This window comes from Aspergillus aculeatinus (genome assembly GCF_003184765.1).
Source record: "Aspergillus aculeatinus CBS 121060 unplaced genomic scaffold BO66scaffold_47, whole genome shotgun sequence".
Taxonomy (NCBI): Eukaryota; Fungi; Ascomycota; class Eurotiomycetes; order Eurotiales; family Aspergillaceae; genus Aspergillus; species Aspergillus aculeatinus.
The window spans coordinates 244,516-263,671 of record NW_020291516.1 but is presented as its reverse complement, the minus strand read 5'-3'; the positions used below and the strand labels follow the sequence as shown (position 1 = coordinate 263,671).

General features: G+C 54.5%; 8 protein-coding genes and 2 non-coding genes across 10 annotated transcripts in view; 4 read left to right on the top strand and 6 right to left on the bottom strand.

Annotated features, from left to right (window-relative positions):
- The window catches only part of BO66DRAFT_414077 (IDO-domain-containing protein), a gene marked incomplete at both ends in the record, with an annotated part of 2,752 nt that extends 873 nt beyond the window's left edge, over window positions 1-1,879 (bottom strand). The window contains 4 exons of the mRNA XM_025649451.1: window positions 236-240; window positions 420-1,340; window positions 1,443-1,523; window positions 1,589-1,879. Coding sequence (XP_025500672.1) covers window positions 236-240; window positions 420-1,340; window positions 1,443-1,523; window positions 1,589-1,879 — 1,298 coding nt within the window. The remainder of the gene's footprint in view (window positions 1-235; window positions 241-419; window positions 1,341-1,442; window positions 1,524-1,588) is intronic.
- A 1,960-nt stretch (window positions 1,880-3,839) lies between these two features.
- BO66DRAFT_441742 (IscS subfamily cysteine desulfurase) lies at window positions 3,840-5,629 on the bottom strand (the record flags this gene model as incomplete). Its single annotated transcript, XM_025651355.1, has 2 exons — window positions 3,840-4,262; window positions 4,514-5,629. The coding sequence occupies 2 exons, from the start codon at window positions 5,627-5,629 to the stop codon at window positions 3,840-3,842; spliced, it is 1,539 nt and encodes a 512-aa protein (XP_025500671.1).
- An 816-nt stretch (window positions 5,630-6,445) lies between these two features.
- Window positions 6,446-8,595, top strand: BO66DRAFT_356226 (amphiphysin). Its single transcript, XM_025644876.1, has 3 exons — window positions 6,446-7,105; window positions 7,209-8,228; window positions 8,297-8,595. The coding sequence occupies exons 1-3, from the start codon at window positions 6,922-6,924 to the stop codon at window positions 8,317-8,319; spliced, it is 1,227 nt and encodes a 408-aa protein (XP_025500670.1). The 5' UTR covers window positions 6,446-6,921; the 3' UTR covers window positions 8,320-8,595.
- Window positions 8,596-9,633: 1,038 nt separating this feature from the next.
- BO66DRAFT_t258 lies at window positions 9,634-9,747 on the bottom strand. Its single transcript has one exon. It is a non-coding gene; the product is annotated as a tRNA-Leu (tRNA).
- A 385-nt stretch (window positions 9,748-10,132) lies between these two features.
- BO66DRAFT_380700 (DUF3712 domain-containing protein) lies at window positions 10,133-11,524 on the bottom strand (the record flags this gene model as incomplete). The annotated part of the gene is made up of 4 exons (XM_025645918.1): window positions 10,133-10,528; window positions 10,615-10,739; window positions 10,806-11,227; window positions 11,289-11,524. 4 exons carry the CDS (start codon window positions 11,522-11,524, stop codon window positions 10,133-10,135), a joined length of 1,179 nt encoding a protein of 392 aa, XP_025500669.1.
- A 696-nt stretch (window positions 11,525-12,220) lies between these two features.
- Window positions 12,221-13,078, top strand: BO66DRAFT_287288 (uncharacterized protein; the record flags this gene model as incomplete). Its single annotated transcript, XM_025643141.1, has 1 exon — window positions 12,221-13,078. A coding segment is annotated over one exon (858 nt), but the record flags the coding sequence as incomplete, so codon positions are not given.
- Window positions 13,079-13,679: 601 nt separating this feature from the next.
- On the bottom strand, window positions 13,680-13,967 carry BO66DRAFT_282476 (uncharacterized protein; the record flags this gene model as incomplete). Its single annotated transcript, XM_025643082.1, has 1 exon — window positions 13,680-13,967. A coding segment is annotated over one exon (288 nt), but the record flags the coding sequence as incomplete, so codon positions are not given.
- A 1,700-nt stretch (window positions 13,968-15,667) lies between these two features.
- BO66DRAFT_441737 (uncharacterized protein) lies at window positions 15,668-16,310 on the top strand (the record flags this gene model as incomplete). The annotated part of the gene is made up of 2 exons (XM_025651354.1): window positions 15,668-15,753; window positions 15,821-16,310. The coding sequence occupies 2 exons, from the start codon at window positions 15,668-15,670 to the stop codon at window positions 16,308-16,310; spliced, it is 576 nt and encodes a 191-aa protein (XP_025500666.1).
- Window positions 16,311-17,433: 1,123 nt separating this feature from the next.
- On the top strand, window positions 17,434-18,444 carry BO66DRAFT_441736 (uncharacterized protein; the record flags this gene model as incomplete). The annotated part of the gene is made up of 1 exon (XM_025651353.1): window positions 17,434-18,444. One exon carries the CDS (start codon window positions 17,434-17,436, stop codon window positions 18,442-18,444), a length of 1,011 nt encoding a protein of 336 aa, XP_025500665.1.
- Window positions 18,445-19,082: 638 nt separating this feature from the next.
- On the bottom strand, window positions 19,083-19,156 carry BO66DRAFT_t257. The gene has a single exon. It is a non-coding gene; the product is annotated as a tRNA-Ile (tRNA).

Here is a 19,156-nt window from a genome sequence, read left to right as displayed (position 1 = left end):
CCCCCCCCCAATGACGTCACCTCACCAAGCCACCCCTTTTTCCCCCCCTCCTCCATCGACGTCATTCTCAGGAACCACTGAACCACTGACATCGGAAATGTACCTCCATGACGTGTGACAATCAGGAATTACATGGTCATAGTTGAAAGAAAAGGCTTGTTTGTTGCTCAATCTGGGCCGATCTGTCTATACAGGTGTACATACTGAGTAGAATGCCAATTTGTGGTGCCCCCACACCACCTTCACTCTCATGAGATACAGTCATGAAAATCAATCGCTCAATGCTTGCTAAGACGGTAGAAAAGAAATGGAAAAGATGACAGCCCCTACCAATGACATATCCCTCCCTCACTATCATCCGCCGCCCACGTCCCCGACAAGCCCACCACCTGGAGATTCCCATCGTGGTTCTCCCCCACCTTGCTCAGCGCCGCAAAACTGGATTCCGACGGCCCGTTGCTCAGCAGGCGCCGCGCCCACGCGTCAATGGCTGGCTCGCCCGTCTCGTCCCGCGCCTGTTTCAGGAACGGAATCAACGCGGTGCCCCCCGTGCCCCGCAGCTTCTTCGGGTCCGCCTTGTCCCCGTAGCGGGCGGTCGCCAGGTTCGTCGGCTGCGCCATCTGCTGCTGGGGCGGTCGCTTGGGGCTGGTGGCGCGCCGGCCCGGCCGGGCGTCGCGCGACTGGATGATGATGTACCGCGATACGATCTGGATGTGCTTGTCGCGCATCACGCGCAGCATCGACAGGCACGCATCGTACGCAATGCACAGCGCCTTGTCCGAGCGGCGCGCCTCCACGTACTCCCGGAGGTTGGCGACCGCGCTCACATGCTCCAGAAACCGGCGATGGGCCGCGGGCATGTACGAGCGCATCTCCTGGATAAACCCGTGGCGGGGCGCCCCGATCACCCCCTCCTTCTGCTCATCACCGGCGGTACCACCAGGACGAGTGGTCTCGCCCGTGGGACGGTGCTCGATCCCCAGGGCGATGTCAAAGAACTGGATCAGCGAGCTCTGCGCGTTGCTGCCCCCACCATACTGCCGGTATTCTGCTTCACCACGGCCAGTGTCGTACAGCAGCCCGTGGGGGAGCCCAGCGTCCGCCATATTCTTGCTGCCCGCCAGGTATGGCCGGATGCGGTGATAAAACACGTACGGATCGCAGTGCTCATACATGCGCTCCAGCAGAGAGCCCACCTCGTCGATCACCTCGGCCAGTCCTTGCAGACACTCGGTCACGACGAGGCTGTTGCCAGCCCGGGCAGCCGCGATGGCCTGTAGCACCAGCGGGATGGACGGTGCCCCACGAGCCTCGATCGCCACCGACACCAGGTAGAACCACTTCTCGTCGTAGGAGCCCGTGAAGGTGTTGATGCTGTCCAGGTTACGCAGGTCATCCACCGGTTCGTCGGGGAAGATCGGTTTGTAATTCCACAGGCACACGCCCGCATAGGTTGCGACTGGCGGCAGGCCCAGGTGATCACACACGTCGAACAGCGGCACCGTCAATTGGGGAGGGATTTTCTGGAGACCCACCACCATTGTTAGCTCAGGATGTATCACTTCGTAGGGGTCTCCGTGTCACCAACCTCGGCGGGCCTGCTTCCGCCCCAGACATAACCATGTAGCATGAACACCAGTACCACGTACGCCCTCCTCCACTCGCTGTCGTCCTGCAGGTATGAAACAGATAGCATAGGCATATGATCCACCGCCTCTCGGATCCGTCGGCTGATCAGGAGGGCCTGGATGTTGGACACAATCCACTCCCATCGAGCGTAGTATGGGTCGGGAAGCACGTCAATGGGGGGCTCGGGTGGCAGGAACCCATGGTCTGGCGAGATGCCGTAGTCTGCCAGAGCTGGAATTGGGGGAAGCATGATGATACTGCAGTAGTGCCAAGAAGAGCACCTGAAAAGGGATTTAAGGTGAATGAGAAGGAGGACCACAGCAGCCAGACAAACGGTTTATTTTATTCGAAGCTGCTGCTGCTCACGTGCAATGTCTCGTCAGGCTCAAGGACCCGCAAAGCAGAGCTGGCAGTCGTGTATCTGGAACCTGATGTACGAAAGGAGAAGAAGCTCCGAAATGGCTGTGCGAATGCCAGTGCAAATGTTCGCAGGGCGAACCTCGTGTGACAACCGAGTTGGTCGAGTCCAGGCCAGATTCGAATGGGTCAGGGATCAACCGCGGAGAGTCGGTCTGACTGGTGTCAGGATGTGTTGTATGAGAGCCAGGAAGTGGCAAGCAAAAGAAGAAGAGGCAAGAAAACAAATCTGCGTCTATTCTACCATGACAGGGGTGAAAAGCAGGGAAAGAAAACAAGCATGGAAGGCGGTTTGAGACTCGGAGTTTCTTAGAATATAAATCTCGGTTGCCACGGAAGGCCACGGAGGGTGTGAAGGGGAGGAGGAGAAGAAGTTTACCAGGAACGAAGACAGGACACGCCTGGTCAAACCAAGTCAGCAAAACAGAGAAAGGCAATATGCCGGGAAGTTAAATGGCAGCAGACTGTGACCTCCATCCAGAGACCGAATAACCGGGGGGGGGTTGAGGGGTGAATTAATCAGCGTGAAAATCCGGACAAAGACCGGCGATGAGCTGATTTCCAGCGGGAATTAAGCCGTGCGGACACGAGACAGGGGTAGTCATCATTTCATCCTGCTCGTTTTGGGTTGAGGTGAACATAGGGAAGGTCAACTAATCCGTGGATGGCGAGACAGACGGCCAGAGTCAAGTGGGCCGGACCAGGAGGGACGGCTTCGACTTATAGAGAGGGAGGATTGCCTGTCGAGGATCGATGGAGGTGGTGGTCATAGCCATGGTCGTGGTACAGACCTGAAGCAGGGAGATGGGAAGGGTGGGAATTGGTTTGCAAGACTATATAGAGATGAGAATCTTTTCATCAATAGACCGATTCACATTGTTGATACTGGCGGATGAGATATAGTTCCCATGGGGAGAGCTGGCGGATGAAGCATGGAGTAAGTATGAAGCACCAACGGTGGCGTTGGGTGTGAGCGAAAGGGGTGTCCACCGGGGGAGAACTAGTCTGAGTGCTAGAGAATGAACCGGAGGGCGGCAAAGAGGGGGACGAGTGCGAGATCGGGCGGTTAAGCGAGTCTTGGGGCGTGTTCGCTCCCACCCACGCCACCCCATTCCGGTCTGCGGTGAGGGACCGTCTGACGCTGAGGGACCTTACCTTATTGTAAGTTACCGAGTATGAATACCCCGACCTCGGGGCCACCTCGGGGCCAATCTCTCAGCATCACTGAGTACAGTACAGAGTACGAGTATTACTCATTCCTCCGGATTCAAGCATGCTTATCTCCTCGTGCTCTTGAACTGTCTGTCTCCTGCAGTCCATTCTAGCAGAAAATCTCCTATCTTGCACTACATCTCCACTCTTCCTGTTGGTAGTTGCTCTCCGCTGCAGCCTGCCCACGTGCCTCAACGCTGGAGCCGCATAATGACTCTCACTTTGCAATTCACTAGATCATGACGATCAATAAACTAAAATGTCACTCGGCTGATTCTTATGCTGCCATCCCGAATGCCTTCCAAATTAACCGAAATTACCATGATACACTCCGCTTACACCAACTACACCTACAAATCGAACCAGCCAACACATCTCAATCAATCATTAAGATCCATTCTCTATACAATCTCACTTAGATCATCCCAGGCCTATAATGTTACACGCTATCCGAACGCCGTACCACCGCTGATATCGTGGATAAGAAAAAGCAAACAACCCAGTGAACATGTCTGCGCCTGCTGCCCGACCGACCACATTCCAGTCATTCTGAGACGCAGAAGTGAAAAGAAAGAAAGGTTTTAGTGCTGGCTCCACTCAATGGTGCTCAGATCAATGCCCTCCTGCACCATCTCCCACAACGGGCTCAGCTCACGAAGGAAGGTAACCCGGTCCTGGACGGCCTTGAGCACGTAGTCAATCTCGCTGTCCGTCGTGAAACGGCCAATTCCAAAGCGGATACTGCTGTGTGCACTCTCGTCGCTGCTACCAAGCGCCCGCAGGACGTAGCTGGGCTCCAACGAGGCAGAAGTGCAAGCACTACCGGACGACAGGGCAATGTCCTTCAACGCCATCAAAAGAGACTCGCCCTCGATGTAGGCAAAGGAGATGTTAACACAGCCCGGGTAGTGACGGGTAGCATCTCCATTGAGTGTGGTGTGCTCCATGCCAAGAAGTGCGTCGCTCAGACGCTTCGAGAGACGGGAGATGTGCTTCGAGTCATACTATACAGTCATGATGGTCAGCATACATCTCTCACGCAAGGTTAGATCGGCACCAATCAGTGGCAGGCAACTCGGCTCATCACCCCTGCTATGTACATCATAGAGCCGCGGGAACATGCAAACGCACGTAGCTACCCCCGCGATCACTCAGATGGTGATACAGTTAAAGCGTATAATCATAGCCAATGCGCCACAGAAAGACACTCAGGCAACGCGAGACACGGCAAAAGAAATAAAGAACGTGAACATACCTCCATATCCTGTGCCGCAATGCGACTGGCCTCACCAAAACCGACGATCAAATGAGGAGCAAGAGTACCACTGCGCAAGCCTCTCTCCTGACCACCACCGGTGATCAAAGGCTCGAGACGAACCCTAGGTCTGCGGCGGACGTAGCACGCTCCGATACCCTTGGGGCCGTAAATCTTGTGGCCGGAGATGGACATCAAGTCGATGTTGAGCTTGTTCACGTCCAGGGGGATCTTGCCGACCGCCTGAGCGGCATCGGTGTGGAAAAAGATCTTCTTAGAACGGCAAAGCTTGCCAATCTCCTCCAATGGCTGGATGACACCAATCTCATTGTTGACGGCCATGATACTGACAAGGGCAGTGTCCGGACGGATGGCGGCTTCAAGATCCTCCATGCGGATCAAACCGTTGTTCTGCACGGGCAGGTATGTCACGTCAAAGCCCTCATCCTGGAGGTGGCGACAGCTGTCCAAGACACATTTGTGCTCGGTCTGGGTGGTGATGATGTGCTTCTTCTTTCCGGAGCGACCGAAGAACCGAGCGACACCCTTGATGCTCATGTTGTTACTCTCGGTGGCACCGCTGGTGAAGATGATCTCCTTGGGATCGGCTCCGATAAGCTTGGCGACGTGTTCACGAGCTTGCTCGACAGCTTTCTCTGATTCCCAACCGTAGGCGTGGGTTCTCGAGTGAGGGTTGCCGTAGATGCCAGTCAGGTAGGGCAGCATCGCATCAAGCACGCGGGGATCGGTCGGGGTTGTCGCCTGCATGTCAAGATACACGGGTCGCGTTCCTTGATCCATGATCGTAGCCTGCTTCAAGATGCCCGCGGTCGGGCTCATCGCGGCATCTCCGGAGACGCTGGAGCTAGGTAGCTCCACGCGTCCGGGCTTGACGCCGGTCTGGTTGGCGAAAGCCTTCTGCTCCTGCTTGATGGCGGTATCGATCGTAACCTGGGCATTTCCAGCCTTGGTCTCGGTGACATAGGATCTCCGGGCCACAATGCCACCGGTGGCGAGCGCCCGTCTGGGCAGGAAGGAGTTCAGGGAGCCATGCTGGAAGCGACGCGCATAGGCTCGGGATGCCTGTCTCAAGGCAGTAGGGGTCATACTGGACATAATGCAGTTAACTCTGCGACTGTACCATGAAAGGTTGGATGGACAGTGAGATGAAACAGATGCAGAATGACAGCAGCAGAGGGGAGGGGGCGGGTGAGTTCGCTGGGTGAGGAAAAAGTTTGGATCCGGTTATATCATTAGTTGCCGAGCCCGCTAGCCCCGATCGGATTTGTCAGATACTCCGGGCATTTCCCGTTTGAGTGGCGGTTTCGGTGTTTAGAGAGCCAGCCCAGGGGCATTGCGAGGTCGGAGAAAGGATGATTAGATACGGAGAAGTGTTCGTAGGGCTAGTGGAGAGGAGGGGCTGGAGGTGCATATCACTCCGATCACGTAGAATCCTCCAGTTCGGAGGCTGATCGGGGATGGTCCGATTGTTCAATATGGAGTTACGGGGCAACGAGAGGCGATATGAGTACTGTACATACTCTCCACAAATGTGAGCCTAAGGCATCAAGCACCAGGCATAACATTCTTTTGTCTTAATGGATTAAGAATGGCAAGGGGGGATGACGAACAATCAACAAAGCATCTTCGACCCCGGATTAAGCAGATGGGTTCCGTGCTGGCGATTCCCCAGTTTCAAGAGGTACTGTACCTCATACCTCATCCATAATTCAGGCTCAGGCCCAAAAAGGTCACGCACCTGTCGCAGACAGAAGCGGGCAGAAGATGAGAGATATTCTGGTGCCTAATGACATCCATCCATGGGGGGCATAGGCTGAGGAGGGAGTGAGTGACCGAGACCCGGATTTGCGTTCGGCCCTACGCTTCGATCTCTTTGCCACAACCAGCTGCGATCGACTTACCCCAGGGTCTGCGCTACAGTACATGGATTGTTGCCTTGAAGATGAGCATGAGCGAGAATTGGATATAAGGTTTGGCTCACCTGGGATTGCAGTCAATCTGCTGGATATGATCACACTACTCCGTAGACCGTACTCACTCAAGTCTCCCTTGAACCTCCATTCTTTCCTTGAGTTTCCGAACGCGCTGTCCTCAGCCACAGTTATGTCATAGCTCAGCCACGGTGCCCAGCCCGAGAGAAGCGCAGTCTAACCGTCACCGGCTCTCGAATTACCTTAAGTTACTTAGTCTAACTAGTGACGGTGCTGAACAAAAGGAACTCCTCCCCCCACTTCTTCCCTTTTCCACCACTCTGCTCTCCTGAAGACTCTCCGACCGTGTTAATTCCCTTGTTTACCATCTCAGTCCAGTACTGAACGACCTCCACCCCTCCATTCTATCCAAACCGGCTCCTTCCGCGGGGTTGCGCTACCTGCGGCAAATCAGAGATGAGTTTGAAAGGCTTTCAGAAGAGCATTGTTCGCGCACCGCAACAGTTCAAGGCCCGGTTCAACATTGGTGAAAACACCAAGGACCCGGTCTATCAGGATGCGGAGCGCAGATTTCAGGAACTCGAGAAGGAAACAAAAAAGCTCCACGATGAGTCGAAGAAGTATTTCGACGCCATCAATGGTATGACCGCATTTCTCAATTTTCGGCTCCATCCCACTCCCGTCCCCTTCCCCCCTCTCCAGGCTCCCTACCCCTCACCGTCAGTTGCTGACCGACTTGGCAGGCATGCTGAACCATCAAATCGGCTTTTCCAAGGCGATGACGGAATTATACAAACCTATCTCCGGCCGTGCATCAGACCCCAGTACCTACACTATTGAGGGCAACCCGGAAGGAATTAGGGCGTGTGAGGAATACGAGGCAATCGTGCGCGACCTGCAGGAGTCCCTCGTCCCCGAGCTGGAGATGATTGAGACCCGCGTCATCAGTCCTGCGGAACAATTATTGGAAGTGATCAAGGTCATCCGCAAGGTGGCTGTGAAACGGGACCACAAGAAGTTGGACTACGATCGCCACAACAACTCGCTCAAGAAACTACAGGACAAGAAGGACAAATCGCTCAAGGATGAGAAAGCTCTCTACAAGGCCGAAAACGACGTGGAGCAGGCCACGCAGGAATACAACTACTACAACGACCTGCTCAAGGAGGAGCTACCCAAACTCTTTGCGCTCGAAGCCGAGTTCATCCGCCCGCTCTTCCAATCCTTCTACTACATGCAACTGAACGTCTTCTACACCCTCCACGAACGAATGCAGAGTATCAACATCGGCTACTTCAACCTGCAGCTGGACATCGAGGAGGCATTCGAGGCGAAGCGCGGTGACGTCAAGGAGCAGGCGGAGGCGCTCACGATTGTGCACTTCAAGGCCACGGGAGGACGCCGGCCAGGGTCAAAGTTTGGACCCAAGGACAAGCTGTCCCAGGAGAACAAAGGTGGCTATCCGTCACGACACAAGGACCCCGATGTGGTCGAGAACCCACCACCCCCATACACTGCGGGCGCGGCCGGCAGCAGTTACACGGCTGCGGCCAAGAGCAAGCCCGCCCCGCCGCCCCCCAAGCCCAAGCCCGCCCAGTTTAGCGCGCCCGTCGAGACTGTCACCGCACTCTACGATTACGAGGCGCAGGCGCACGGGGACCTCAGCTTTTCTGCAGGCGAGGTCATCGAGATTATCCACCGAACCGACAACCAGAACGAATGGTGGACCGGACGTGTCAGCGGCAGGGAGGGACAATTTCCAGGTAAGATACAATCCGCCGGCCAAACTCAAATCCGCTTCAAGGCAAGCAATCACTAACAGTCTTTTCAGCAAACTACGTCCAACTCAACTAGCATAACTATATAATATTTTCTGCGAACCATCACATTTGCCCAATGCCTTTTACTTTGGACTATCTGGAGTTTGAGGGAGCCACCATTGTCGTATCACCTTGAGCTGAAATCGGACATCGTCGGTTGTTTGCCTTTGATGCCTTCCACTTCTTTTCTTCTTTTTTTCCCCGTTTTCTTTTATCTTGCTTATCTTTGCTATAGAGCATTTTGCATGATAACGACCGTTCGCTGTATATACTTTTTGAATGTCACGATCTGAGGATCAACCTTGCTATCAGTTTCTACAAATTGGCCAATTCTCAGCTTTCAGGGAAGTGGCACTCGCTCGTATTGACAGATCCATGTTATAAATAGTAGAGCCGTGTAGTCAGCAGAGCCTGCGGACTAGTGCGCCGCAACCGACATTCCGCAACATCTTGATGAGTCGGACTCTGGTGTTTAAGGTGAACGGTTAACGACGCCTTCCAGCCCCGGCATGGTTCCCCAGGGCCCCTGACCGGGATACATACGCTTACGCTTGTAGGGGTTTCTCTTGAATACCCCCCTGGCCCGTGTCTGTGTCCGCAACCCCGTTATCTCCTCTTTTCTCCGCGGCCAATCGACATTCGGGTTCAGTGCGGGATTAATCATCTCAAGGCGACGGTGATCCATCCAATCCGGCCTTTTCGTGAAGATGCTGACGTATGATCCGTCATGTCCAACGTGCTTTACCTACGGCATTGAAGGGGACCCGGGGAACGCTCGGGCTGTTTTCTCAGACGAGGTGAGGGATTGATTTCAAGAAATAGGGGGCTAGAGGGCTGGAGTAGGAGGTATGGTGGGTTTGACTTGACCCAGGAGCGTATAACTTTTCGAGGACGGCGGGATGCGTTCTGCTACGGGGATGCTCTGGGGTGTTGCTTGGCTCCAGGTATGTGGACATTGGACCTGAATCATACTCGGTGGGCATCGTCACCATCGGGTTTAGGTCTGGGTGCTCTCATGACGGACTTTCGGGGGTCTTGTGGACGGACTACTTCTGGAGGGTTGACGGTCTAGTAGCGACTGTACGTGTAACATCACATCTCTGTGCCTGGATTTTGGTGACTGCTGCACTGCAGAAATGGTAGAGTGCATGATGCATGGCATAGCTGCCGACCGGACGATGAGGGGGGATGTCGTTCATACATGCTCAGCTACCCTGCCGGGCGTTACCTGCATGGAATACAGCTCGAGCTGTACTGAACGTTCATTGTGTAGTTGAAGTCCCTCCCTCCCGAGGGAGCCTCTCCTTATCGCCGGCTACCACGGAATAAACAAAAACAAAAAAGGTAATGACAAGAGTGGGATTCGAACCCACGCCATCAAACGATGATCAGGAAGCTTTTTGGAAGCTGTATGCTAAGGTAACCTTAACCTGACGCCTTGGACCAACTCGGCCATCTTGCCTGTTTGATGGAAAGGGCTGGGAAAGATGGTTACATGTTCCAGCACAGATGAAGCAGCTGATGACAGTAGGAACGAGGATAACCCTGTGGGTATCGAAGCCCTTTTGGTAACTATAGAAAAAATATGTGCTGGGCAGGAGAGCTAGATATAGCACTATCAATCGCATTGAATGAATATAGGTACTAGTAGTCCCTCTCACAAGTCCCGCTTGTGTATCTGGGTTCAAAAGTGTAAAGTACAGGACGAATTATATATCCACCGCCCAGCTGGGATACCAACCCAATTGATATATCCAACTTCTCGGAATCAATAGTAATTGTCACCCACCAAACGCAGGCCCCCAATAGCATTACGACCGTCCTCCCAGGTCTGCCCCCCACCCAGCTCATTCACTCCGCACATACGCCGGGACAGTCGTCAAATTCAAGCCCGCCAGAAGATTCGTTCCGTTCCGCACCAACACCCCGCGCAGGGTATTCTCCACCAGCTTCCCGAGCGGCACCTGCGCTTTCATGGTCAGGTTCCGCATGACCTCGGTGTAGTACGGCACCTGCACGCCCTCATAGGTGACGTCCGTGCCGACGGTCGTCAGATCCAGGCATCCGCGCTTGATCGCCGCGCGCTGGTCCCGGAGCACCCGGCCCAGGTTGGTGATCACCTTGCCCAGGTCGAAGACCCCGCGCACCGGGGTGGAGTGGTTGCCTGGCGTGAGGGTGAGGCTGTCCAGGGTGACGTTGCCCACCAGGAGGGTGTTGCTGTAGAGGTTTAGGGTTGTTGTTCCCTGCTCTCTCGGTGAGGGGGGTATGGGTTAGTTGGCTGTGGTGGGGGTTTCAGGATGGCAGGGGAAAGGAGGGGGGGGGGACGCACAATCTCTAAAGTCATGGCGGATGGGTTGGGGAGGGTTGCGTTGGCGAGGAGGTTTGTTCCATCGTCGTGGGCGCGGAGGAGGAGTTGCGGGTCCGAGATGGAGAAGCCCTTGAAGGAGTTGAGGGCTATATCACCCCGATCATGGGCCGTTAGTTTGTTACTTCCCATCGCATGCCGTAGGGGCCACATACTGGTCTGGTGGATGTCCTTGTTCATGGTGACGTGGGACTTCAACTTGCCGATGTACGCGGTCGTTGAGCCCCTGACTGAGAGAGGGGCGTGGGACTCAAACACCACGCTGCGGACGTACTCGGTCCACTCGGTCACATTCAACGCGGTGAGGGTGCTGTTAGTCGCGAGGGTGGTGTTGCCGTAGATGCGGGCCGACGGGAGGTAGGCTTTACCCCAGGTATTGTTCTCGGGTCGGTCGCGGTTGAAGAGGTCCATGGTGATGGGGTCGATGCGCACGGGGATCTTGAGGGGAAGGTCGAGGGCTGAGTCGATCCGGAGCATCATCGAGTCTGGGCGTGGTTGGAGCACGTCGGCGTGGACGAGCACCAGCGTGGACCCGTCCACCACTCGCTGCGCGATGGCAGGGAGGATGACGAGGAAGCTGTTGCCCAGAGAGTCAGCTGGTGCGTATCTTCGAAGCACATAATCGGGAAATTCCGTACAAGATAGGCAGAAAGATGGCGAGAAAGATAATGCTTCCAAAGACATAACAGCACCAGAATCTTCCCCAATGGCGACGCAGTTTCTGCGTCCGCGTTCGCTTGCCCGGTTCGAGCGAAATGCTCCTTGTCTTTTCAAGGTGCTCGTTATCGACACCCTCTGAGGGCAAGGGCCCCCGATGAGTGCCCAAGGCGTATTTGGCATCATCGGAGTCGAGACTGGAAGGATTTGTGGCCATGGCCAGGGCGGTCGGTGGAAGATGCTGGTGGATGAAAAGCACTTCACCTGGTTCCTTGCTAGATGGCTAAGCCCATGCACTAAGTATCATTACCGTGAAGAGCCAAATATGGAGGTTGCACAGATGGTTCCGGTGCTACACCCAGTGCAATTGCATGGACCCTGACCCTGCCGATCAGCCGGAGATACTGTGGAACCCGTTGGGGATCGAGGGGCTTGGTACCCATGCGGGCAAAGACGATCAGCCCCGATATTTGGCACCCTGAACGGATTAGGGCAACGCTCACTTTTGCGACGAAACGGGGATCTACTGGGTGGCAACTTTGGGGGAGTTCATCAAAGATGCAACTGCAATCGATCGCTCTAACAACGGCTTTTGAAATTAATCAATTCTCTTCAATGAAACACCAGTTTCACCTCTCCACACTGCAGTGCAGGCTGTACCCAATATCGCACTTAGTCCTACTGCCAACGCGCCAAGCTAGTTAACCCTCACTCGATCTCCATATCAATCATGTATCGCGTCTTCCCGGAGGATACTCCCCTCCCACCGAGTCCGCCTCCACCCCGAAGGCCCAGCACGGCAACCACCATCAACATGAACGAGAAAAGCATTTCTGAACACATCTTCGCTGTTCCCTCAACAGCCAGCAGCAGCAGCGGCAGTAGTGGTACCGTCATCACCAATGCCCCAAACCCCACAACCAGAACAGACATCACGAACATAACCACCCACCTACACAACCTCGCCAAGCTCGAGATCCTCCCTCAAATCCTCTGCGAGGGGATCCTCTTCGCCGGCGCCGGCGCCGCCCTCCTCCTCCAAGCCGCCCACCCAGGCATCAACACCGTCTTCGCAACCCCCGAAAACAAACCCAGCCACAGCCGCAGCCTCGCCCACAACCTCACCCAGACCCTGCAAACCACCCTCCAGCAAATCGCCCTCCTCGTCTTCGGCACGTCTCACGAAAAAGCGACCCTGCTCACGCAACTCCACCCTCCCACTACGGGTGGCATCTCATACCTGACCCTCAAAACCCCATCCCCAAGAATAACCCGCCCGCAAACCCTCCTCTGGCTAACGGCCACCCTCTACACAACAGCCACAGACCTCTACCAACGCACCTACGGCCCCATTGACTACCGCACCGCTGAACGCGCCTACACGGAGTTCACGCTGGTGCTGCAGGCCCTCACCCTCGGGGAGCTGTGGCCCGCGACCCGCCAGGAGTTCTGGGGGTACTGGGACGGGCAGATGGCGCGGTTGGCGGTGACGGCGGAGTCGCATCGGGTGGCGCGGGAGGTCCTGCACCGGAGCCCCCTCGTGGCGGACCTATTTCCGCGGTGGATGGCGGGGGTGATGAAGCCCGTGTTCCGCGGGGTGACGATCGAGCTGCTCCCGCCGCGGGTGCGGGTGGCGTACGGGCTGAGGTCGTCGGCGGGGTCGAGGGGGTGGTATCGCGGGGTGATGGCGGGGTTTGGGGGCGCGGTGTATCCTGCGTTGCCGGGGTGGGTGCGGGGGTATCCTTTGAGGGTCTGTTTGGGGGAGTGGAGGGGCGGGAGGGAGGGGAAACGGGTTGTGTATTCTTCTTAAGGATAGGGAAGAGGAGGAGCTCTATGGCTTAAATATTTTGAAGTTATCTAGGAATGAATGGTGTTCCTGAGTCTGTGCGGATGTCTTAGGGATTAACATGCTTGCTTGGAGTTTTAACTGGGATATAGTTATATCTATGAGAATTATGGTTGGCATCTTTGGGAACTATCTCCAACTTATCGTCTTCAATTAGCAGTAGCGTACGTAATTCACCATGAGAACCCGTTCACTCAGCAGACTCATCTAGACCAGGTCTTGCTTCGCCTATCCCTCCGCAATCCCCCCAATTCCCGGAGACCAAAACCACGCCTATGCTCCAATACAACACGAGCAATACCACACAATTCATACCCATTATATCCTATGGTTAGACCAGCTACCTATACCACCCCCACCCCCCTTTGTCCCCGCAAAACCAAATCACGAACTCCCGATCAACGCATTCATAATCTTCCCCACATCTGAAATCATCTATCACGCCCAAGTTAGCCCAGCCCTATCCCACCTACCCAAAAACCTGACCCCAGCTAGAGACAGGGCTCGGAGGGGTGGGGGACAAACTCACCGGATTCGCCATATCAATCAGCTGCGTCGTCTCGTTGACGAACCCCGGCGTCAGCAGACGGTCCGCATTGTCGAGGAGGCGCTGCAGCTTGTCGATGTTGGGCCCGGACAGCAGCCGCTGCAGGTTCTGCGGCGTGTCGCCGCCGAGCAGCACCGCGCCGCCGCTGACGATCGTCTCGAGCTTGTCGACCGTCTCCGGGCTGAGGAGCTCGGTCGCGCCTTGGAAGATGGTGGGGAGCTCGGAGAGGAGGCCGCTGGATGCGGGCGCGCGCGGGGCGATGGGGTTTGAGGCTAGTGCTTCGGTTGCTGTGGTGGTCGTGGCTGCCAGGGCGAAGGGGGTGAAGAGGAGGGCGAGGAGGTAGGTTTTTAGGGGCATCGTGGTGCGGGTGCGGGTGCGGCTGGGTTTGGGGTTGTGGTTGTGGTTGTGATTGCGGGAGGCAGAGGGGGTGGTGGTGGTTTGTTTGGGCATTTTAGGTGGATTATGAGTTTTATACGAGGAGGAAGTGATGGGATATTTGGGAGTGTAGAAGGAGGGATGGATTACTTTGCACAGAGGGGTAAAAGGGTTTATAGATCTAAACGATCTAAGGTTGAGAGGAGGGTGGTCCCTGGGTTGAGGGGTGATGGTTGCAAAGTTTATACCATGAATGGGGTGGTGGTTTCAAAACAACGGTGTTTCATGTTGGAGCTTCCAGTGCACTGGGCATTCCGAGGCTGATGGATATCATGTATCCATGTGAATTGACTATTCGGAGGGCATGCGAACCAGACTTTGGTACTATGGGCCTTCTCAGGGACAAGTGCTCTGTGCTTGGTCCCCCGCACCCTGGACCTACCAACCCGGCCGATCACTCAAGGACATCTGGCATACCGGAAATCAGGGTGGTTGTGAGAGAAAGAGCAGAAAGTGCGGTGCTACGGACTACATTTCCTCGTACGTATCTGAAGATAACCAGCCATTGCACCTCTGCTGCAACCAGGGTCATTCTGACGGTGAATGTGTTTCGTCCTTCGGAGAATGGCTCAATGGGGTAGTTCGCGATCCGACCGCGACCCTTGTACTAGGGGAGGAAGACATGACTGGTAAAAAGGTGGGAAATGCCCGTTTTTGAGTCTTCGGTTTGACGTTGGTGGGTGTTTCAGGTTGAATTGATTCTGAGGAATTGCTTATCCGGGTCTAGTGCGATCGACGCCCAGGGCGAAGTTTAATTAAATTAAGGTATGGCAGCCGATGACCGGCTTCTGGCTCACTCGAGCTTGTCGAGTACTGCCTTTGATTCCTAGTGCTGTGGGAAATCGATATCGATACAATATAAGTTTTGATGAGGTTCGTACAAAAAGTGCCTCTATGGGCAGAGGAATTGGTCGCGTTTTGGCTCTCGGCAGGTTTCTCATAGTATAGCGTAGCCCTGGACCAGGTTATTATAGATTTGACTGGAAGACTAGAGTCTGAGTTTTCTTCAAGTCATACAGACATTAATGCACGGTCTGGCCCCATAGTCGTATGCCAGTGATACGCCACCACAGATGAAGTAGTAGGAACGGACCTGTTCCACACCAAGATAAAGTTGGAAACCGGCATGAACTCCTGTTCACCACAAGTAGAACCCGTTTCAAGATGATCGAATTGCGGTTACCATTCGCATTTATACTGTACATTCTCATGGATTGGTTCGAGCACATGGCCGCCATAATCTCCTAGAGAACTCGACCCGAAACTCTATCTCAGTCCCTGATCAACAAGCTCAAAACTGGGTCTAACCAGGCAAAACACGCTCCGAGACTTTTGGTTTACCCATGATTCAATGAGTTCGGAAAAGACAAACAGGCTCATTAAATCTCCATCAGTCTGCTACAGTTTCCGGTGCGATACCAATAGCACTGACGATCGGAGATATAGCAACACTTCCCTCCCGTGAGTCAACACAACGCACCACCTCTACTCAACCCAGCCAAATCCACACCTACAGAGTGCACAGCACTACAATGAAGTTCCATCTCAGCCCCATTCTGCTTCTCGCAGCACCCGCCTTCTGCGCCCCCGAGCCCACCCCAACCGAGTTGACATCACTGTACGGCCCCCCTTCTGCCACTTCCATATCATCTATGATCTGTATGCAGAACCGCTGATTCAAATAGAGCACCCTCCAAAACCATCCCCACCCCCAACGCAGACCCCAATCCCAACCTCAACCTCAACCTCAACCTGAATCTCAACCTCAAACGCTCCCTCGCAACCATCGCCCCGCCTCCCCACTCGATCATCACCCAGATCCCGCCCAGCGCCCTCGCCGAACTGCTCATCCCCTCGCGCCGCAGCGCGCTGGCCAGCGACTTCAGCAAGGGCGCCACGCCGGCGTGGTACGGGGCGCTTCCGACGGAGGTGAAGCGTTATATCTCCTATGTCAAGGAGGAGATTGCCAAAGATGAGAACGAGAAGGGGGCTGGGTCGGTGGTGGCTGGAGAGGAGGGAGTGCGGGAACTGGAGGTGAAGGAAGACGAGGATGGGGTCACGTCGGGGACGAAGATCAGTGGTGGTGGGGCTGGGTTGAAGAAGCACGTGGGGGAGTCAGTGGGCTTGATGGTTGTGGTGTTGCTTGGGTTGGGGGTTTGGGGCGGGTGGGTTTAGGAGGTGGGTATGCTTGGATATCGGATATTGTGGGTGCTTGGATGGATTGTGATCTTGTGCTTCGGTTTGTGTTTGTGTAGATGGAAGATTGTCGAAGGTTGTGGGTGTACTTGCGAGTATCTGGGTCGAGTGGGTGTTTGAATATTGCTTTGATATCCAGCCTGCGTTGACTTACATGCAGTGTTAATTTGACCAAGGGGGATAGGAAGACCTGAATGCTGAATGGCAAGCTGTTCAATCTGAATCTTGGTCGCTGTGCTGCTCATCCTCGGGAATATTCCAGATTTGAGGGCAGAGATCTAGAAATATTTCTCGAGATGATCTCTTCATGACAGGGTACTCAAGACTCAGACTCGAAACCTCCATTTGTCCACCCCTACCCATATAGAAGATCAGAAGGAATTTGGGCACCAATGCCAGGCCGACGTTCGTGTGTGGAATTGCCTGGCCAACTCCCCGAAAATGCTTGATAGTCGGGTTCTTGTCCTCTAAGGGCTTCTTCACAAAAAGAATGTCAATGATGCCGTCACTGTTTGGTTCTGCCACGTATATGAGAGTGTGGCAGTCAAATTCCCTGGCAACAAAACAGAAGCGTGTGCTGGGGATGTGCCCGTCCACGACGATATCGGAAGGCAAGCGAGATGACTTTACAATAGGTATACCATCATGTGCCTGGTCGAGCTCTGAGGATTCACAGGCAACAAGATCAATAGTACCTTTGCAATGGTAGAGAATAAGCATAACCTTCAAATTGTCACCACAGGCCAACAAGAGCGGGCCACATCGAAGTCCTTCGTGTCTCGAGTCCAGCCGTGTTAACCTCCTCCACTCCTGACCAGCCTCGCGGACCACTTCGCATAAGACACAAACTCTAACTTATCAAAAAGTGCTTGACATGCTTCCAGCGTTGACCGGAAGATGCGAAAGCAAGAGGTGATTTTGTAAGGACCCCCGTGGCGACCGAAGTTCGAAGAAAAACAATCCCAATCACAATAAGGAAGTTGCTAGCAGAACAGAGGAAACTGCCATTGATGTCTCAGGTGGACCACCCTTCGACAACTCCCTCTCTCCTTGCCCACCCTCGGACTTTACATTCTTTTGCAGGCACTATATCCCATTCACAATGGATCCGGGTTCTTCGCTGGATTACAACACCCGCCACGGTATCCTCAAGCCCGACATCCCCTATGCTAATATTGACTCTTACTTCACCGTCCGCGAGCACTTTCCGCCTCAGCCCCGGCAGACCTTCGACCTCCGTTTGTCTGGACCCGAGCAGGAGCGACGAATAACAACGGACATTCTGACTCGGTGCATTGAGAACAGTCCGGATTCTGGTGAGATGGGCACGCAGAAACTCACTCTCCGGACCCTCAGGGTGCTACAGGTCCGCGATGGGTCGACTTCGCAGGTGGTGCTGGTTAAAATCATTAAGGGTGACCTCGCCAACATGCTGGTAGTCGCCAAGTTCTATGATCCACTGTACTACAACCACCGGAAATCTGAAGTCGATCCGTTCCGCTGCGTCGAGGAGGAGTATACCCGGGAGACGGCGGTTTACCAACACCTGCATCAGCATGGCCTGAGTGACTATATTCCCCAATTCTGCGGATCCTATTCGCTCGACATGCCAGTTCCCAATAGAGGCATTCGTCAGGTGCGTCTGATCCTCGTGGAGTTCATGTCGGGGTTCCCCATGGACCGTCTTCGTCTCGACCGACTCGCCGTGGAGACCCGGCAACACATCATGGAGCAGATCGTCAGAGCCGAGTCCAGATTCTACGCCGTCGGCGTGCGGCACAAGGGCCTTTGCAGGCGTATCATCATGGTCGAGGGAGTCAGGAACCACGACCCTACCTGTCGACCGTACATCACTATAACTGACTTTGGGCAAGCGTATATCGGTTGCGCCACTCGCGAATCTCGCTGGTCGCATGAGGACCGCCTCCTCCCCATTTACATCACTCCTATTATCCGCTGGTCTTGCGGCTGCGTGTCAAAGAAGAACGATTTCGTAAAATGGTGTGATTGGGACTGGAAGGACTGGCTGTGCAAGACATTCGCCAAGGACGACCAGCAACCATACCACTCCACAGATGGCCAAAAGGGCCTCCGCCGATGTTCGTGGGGATAAATGCTTCGGCGACATATTTGGTGCTCAGTATCAGTGGTGAGCTTACTTGCCTGCCTCCCCTATTTTTGAGCCAAATAGTGTCGATGCTGGATGGTGCTACTTATCCTATTGTTATCTGGAAACGCCTTTGATGTCGGAGATAGACCTACCTTCAACCTTCACCTTGTCCTCTCCTTTCACTTTCTACACTGTAGTGGTGCATAGCTCTCATTGGTCCCCTACCGCCCATTTCATTTTGTTTCAATTTCTGCCTTGCGACCTTCTTGGAAAAATGCTGACAAGCACTTGGACTCCATCCATAGCTCATATAGACACTAGCTAATTTCAGAACCACGTTTATCCTCGCGCCTCCCTCAGACAGTTTGAAACTTCCTAGAAGTGTCAATGTATCTGCACTTCCAATCACACACCATGAAATGAGAAGACAGGGCTCTGAGTACAGCGAGACCTGATCAATCCCGAAACACGACCGACGGACGCCAACTCTTCCCGCGGAGCTCGCTGGGGACGGAAGAAACTCATCCCAACCTGCACCCCTCTCAAACAGCTTTGTTTTGGGGCTACGAACGAGACCGATTTGATGAACCAAAAAAGGCAGGGATGGCCTCTGAGGAGAATAGTCACAAAGCAAAAATAAATGGTCCCAGAGGGGCTCGAACCCTCGACTTTAACGTTATTAGCGTTACGCTCTAACCAACTGAGCTATGGGACC

Bases quoted from the DNA above. Each gene is read 5' to 3' on its own strand.
- BO66DRAFT_356226 (XM_025644876.1), top strand. From the start codon at position 6,922: ATGAGTTTGAAAGGCTTTCAGAAGAGCATTGTTCGCGCACCGCAACAG. The intron at 7,106-7,208 runs GTATGACCGCAT...CCGACTTGGCAG, and splicing joins GTATTTCGACGCCATCAATG to GCATGCTGAACCATCAAATC. The intron at 8,229-8,296 runs GTAAGATACAAT...CAGTCTTTTCAG, and splicing joins CAGGGAGGGACAATTTCCAG to CAAACTACGTCCAACTCAAC.